The sequence below is a fragment of the Microtus oregoni genome, unplaced genomic scaffold (genome assembly GCF_018167655.1).
Source record: "Microtus oregoni isolate MIOR12 unplaced genomic scaffold, Mior012 000065F_ref0000479, whole genome shotgun sequence".
NCBI lineage: Eukaryota > Metazoa > Chordata > Mammalia > Rodentia > Cricetidae > Microtus > Microtus oregoni.
In genome coordinates, this window is record NW_024543875.1 from 1243275 (window position 1) to 1247959 (window position 4685).

General features: G+C 38.6%; 1 protein-coding gene across 1 annotated transcript; it reads left to right on the plus strand.

Annotated features, from left to right (window-relative positions):
* The first annotated feature begins 1011 nt into the window (after positions 1-1011).
* On the plus strand, positions 1012-1551 carry LOC121440167 (peptidyl-prolyl cis-trans isomerase A-like). Its single transcript, XM_041640914.1, has one exon. The coding sequence runs from the start codon at positions 1012-1014 to the stop codon at positions 1504-1506; it is 495 nt and encodes a 164-aa protein (XP_041496848.1). The 3' UTR covers positions 1507-1551.
* The last annotated feature ends 3134 nt before the right edge of the window (positions 1552-4685 follow it).

Genomic DNA, 4685 nt, shown 5'->3' on the forward strand with positions numbered 1-4685 from the left:
GATGTAAGCAAGAAGCCTATGCTCCTGCTGCCACAGGTGAAAGCCACTACTGTTTGCCATGTGTTCGACTCCACAACAGACTGTGCCAACAAGTCCTGAGCCACAAACAAGCCTTACCTCCGTCAACTTGTTTCTCATTGGGTATTTTGTCACAAGAAAATTAATGGATGAATACATCAAGTATCAAAGGATCTTACAAGTTCCAAAGGATAAGGGAAATGTTAAAAGTAGGTATAGACTACAGAGAAGATGTTGTCTTAAAAAATACCTTGCTGTGGTAAGAGCTTTGGCAGGTAGGTGAACAGTGAACTGTGAAGGCATTAAGTTGTTTCTGGCCTGTCCCTAAACTAGTCAGTTAAACAGCAGCATGATCAAATGTGTGTTTTAGAAGGGGTTAAGTTAGAAAGTATAGTAAGCATGTGTACAAACACACACACACACACACACACACACACACAAATCAGAAAATTCTCCATAAGCAAAACTCTGAAGTTGTGACTTTACAGTTTCCAATAACATCAATAAACAAATAAGAGACCATTTTCCATCTATGCCCAACACTGCATCTTTCAAAAAATGCTAGCTGCTCTTAAAATTTAGTCTCCTATAAATAGTTCACTTGGGTTCTATATTTATAGTATACTGGAAGAACCTATTTTTTCCTTTTGTAGGATGACTAGATGTGTTTGGACAAATAGACACAGTTAGCTTTATAATTACTTAGTAAGGTGTGTATCAACAAGGTGCTTGGCCCTATATTTAAAATATAACAACTGTCGAACAACAATTTCAGTTAATAATTAAAATGTCTTCCTATACTATATGTTTTCAGCTTTTATTTTTCAGTGGTTTCCCCACATCAATTGGGATTTCAGGCACCTTACTTTTGAAATAATCAATCATGAAAATTAAGTATTTTTAATTTTTGGCTCTAAAATATTGATAAAATGATAGCTTAAGATTTATTCATGTGGCAGACGCCGCTGTCCCCTCTCACCGCTTGCTGCAGCCATGGTCAACCCCACCGTGTTCTTCGACATCGCGGCCGATGGCGAGCCCTTGGGCCACGTCTCCTTCGAGCTGTTTGAAGACAAAGTTCCAAAGATAGCAGAAAACTTTCGTGCTCTGAGCACTGGAGAGAAAGGATTTGAATATAAGGGTTCTTCCTTTCACAGGATTATTCCAGGATTCATGTGCCAGGGTGGTGACTTCACACGCCATAATGGCACTGGCGGCAGATCCATCTACGGAGAAAAATTTGAGGATGAGAACTTCATCCTGAAGCATACAGGTCCTGGCATCTTGTCCATGGCAAATGCTGGACCAAACACAAACGTTTCCCAGTTTTTTATCTGCACCACCAAGACTGAGTGGCTGGATGGCAAACATGTGGTCTTTGGGAAGGTGAAAGAAGGCATGAACATTGTGGAAGCCATGGAGCGTTTTGGGTCCAGGAATGGCAAGACCAGCAAGAAGATCACCATTTCCGACTGTGGACAACTCTAATTCTTTTGACTTGCGGGCTTCTTACCCACCAGACCATTCCTTCTGTAGCTCAGGGGAGCACCCCAGCCCCATCTGCTCGCAGTACCCTGTAATCTCTTCTCTCACTGAAGTTCTTTGGGTTCCATATTTTCCTCATTCCCCTTCAAGTCTAGCTGGATTGCAGAGTTAAGTTTATGATTATGAATAAAAACTAAGTAAGAAAAAAAAGATTTATTCATGTGTCTGGATGAGTTTTTGAGGAAAGTATGAAAGATAAAATATATAAACACTCATATTTGTAACCAATAAAACCACAGCATATTGATTCTATTAAAGCCGCACTACTGTTCACAGGTGCTAATCATTTGTACTTCCCTAAGAAAATACTGCAGAGTAGGCATTTTGTAATTGATAAAGTCTATTGATGTATGGTCCCGGAGGCTGGGAAGTAAAAGATCAAGAGACCAAGGTAAAGGATTTATTTTATGCTATTCTGTGAAGAAGGCAGAAAAATAAAAAGAAAGCAAGATACAGAGGGAGGTAAGGGGGTGAGAGTAGAATAAAAATAAGGAGGGAAAGAGGGGAGGGAAAGAGGGACAGGTGGAGAGAGAGACAGCGAGAGAGGGGGACAGAGCCATTCCCAATGGTAAATAATGTGCCACAAAAGCTTTGCCCTAATTTCTGGGTCCATACCTTTATCACAATTATTATCACACAGCAGGGAGGGGTCAACTACAGAACAGCTGCATTAACTACAGGACACATACAAACCACCTAATTCCTCCAAGGTCCTGTGTCTTGAGGGTGCTCAGAATAGAAAATGAGAGCGGTAGAGTGGATAATAAACAGAGAGAGGAGAAAGCAGAAATCTGAATTGGGTTTCATACACTCCTCAAAGAAGATGCAATGCCAACCTGCATGGCAATGATAACCCAGCCCTGCTCTCTGGGCAGGGTATGGATGCCCCTGGAGAGCTGGGTGATTTGGGCAAGTATTTTGTCTCTAAGGTTCTTGGGGAATATCTTATTTGAATCCTCATATTAGAAGATCTGATTCTAAAAATGTTCTTTTATTAAAATGTATGCTATATTTAGCTAAGGTTTGAGTTTGGAAACAACTTCGTGCTGCTGACTATTTTTTTTTTTACATCTGGAATTATATTATCCTAGCAGAACAAATATGGGTTCTGGGTTCAGAGAGGCCTATGACACATGTATTGAGGGCAAGGAGGTTATGTTCTGCACTTTAGCCCCTCTAAAAGTATCAGAAATGGTGACTCACCAGTTATCTGTGGCTACAGAGCTGCTTGGAAACATTTCCTCTTGGAGGGAGTAAGGGCCTCAGAGTTTCATGCAACTTCCAAGAAAGTTCCAAGACTTGTGAAACACTTGAGATTCTCTAAGTGGTAAGTGCTGGAGGAGAGGAGACATTTCAGTGATGTAGTTCCTTGCAAAATGAACAGTATATCCAGTAATGCAACATCTGTGAGTTGACATCCTTGTGATGATAGATTTTGTGGCGCTATAGATACTCAAGTCAACCAGCCATCTGTCATTGTCTATTTGGTATTAATAGAAATAGACGCCTTAAGTGTCCAAACATCTATCTTCTCCAGGACAAATTCCCAATTGCTCTAGAACACATTTTGATACTCTGACCTAAATATCTGAGATAGGAAGTTGGGGGAAATATTTAACTAAATTTACTTATTATTACAAAGAAAGATAATATTGTCCTTATTATTTCTTTTAGTATTAACCTATTGATATGTATAAATTGCAAAACTGTTTACATATATTTAAGAAGGAAATTTTCTATAGTAAAGATTATAGGAAAGAAAAAATATTCCATGAATAAAGACACTTTTCAAAATTTGATATCAGCAGACCAGCACTGACTCATGACTGAGGTATGATGACCATGTTAGTAACATCTCTGATTATTCGTTTCTGCATCTGCAAAACAGAGAATAGATGATTTTATTCTGTCTGTAGAGTACCAAGGAGACCATTTATTCCGGGAAGGTAATATAAACGGTAATTACTTCTTAAACCACCATTCTTCAAATGATTACTGATTTTTTTCTTACATTATAGAAACATTAATTTTACAAGTTTTGATGTTTTTAGTTATATGTGTCAAATGTTAAATTTGAGGAGAAAGCCAAACAAAAATCAATAGCACTGATTACCTTACCAAATAAGTCCTTTGTGGGAAGGTGTAGGATGTTACTTGGTGTGAGTTGCTTAAAGATGGACATCCCTAGGATAAATGATAACAGTTTTTTATTCAGCATCTATGACATCTTAAGAGAGTAAAATAAACTATAACGACTGTTGATGAACTCATTAAACTGTATAATGTTATTTAGGTTTTTTTATTTTATCAAGACAGGGTTTCACTGTAGCTTTGGAGCCTTGGTGTGGGAAGTCCTTTTGTGTATGTTTTAATTTTATTGGTTAATGAATAAAGAAGCTGCTTTCAGCAAATGGTTTAACAGAATATAGCCAGGCTAGAAAAAAATATAGAGAGAGTAGGCAGAGTTCTAGAGAAGCCATGGAACTGCCCCAGGAGAAAGATGTGAGCCTCATGGTAAAATATGAAATAATAGAAATGGGTTAATTTAAGATATAAGGGCTAGCTAGCAATACACTTAAGTGATTGGCCAAGCAATGATTTAAATGATATTGTTTCTGTGTGATTATTTTGAGTCAGGGCAGTCGGCAGCATCCAATAACAGAGCCTACGCTGGAACGAGCTCTTTTTAAGCAGGCTGGCCTTGAACTCACAGAGATCCACCTGCCTCTGCCTGCCTAGAGCTGCGATTAAAGGCATACACTACCACCACCTGGCTATAATTTAGTTTTTAAAGTAATGTCTGAACCTACTGTTGCTACCATGACTAGAGACCTGTTAGTTCCAGTTCATAGATTTCTGGTTAACCAACAGCACAAACACTGCTCTATTGGGACCTTAAACATTGAGCTACTATCTGCTTTCCTATTTACTTCAGACTTGCTACTAATCTTGAAAAAGCCTCTTTGGTCTGGAATCCATTGACATTTATAATAGCATTCCTAAGTATACTTAACCTGTTTGGCCCATTTTTTTTTCTATTTAAACAAACACAATGTGGTCCTCCACACCCACTTTATCTGCATCATGATCACGTCTGACCCTGATGACATGACATGTGTGCC

Bases quoted from the DNA above. Each gene is read 5' to 3' on its own strand.
- LOC121440167 (XM_041640914.1), top strand. From the start codon at position 1,012: ATGGTCAACCCCACCGTGTTCTTCGACATCGCGGCCGATGGCGAGCCC.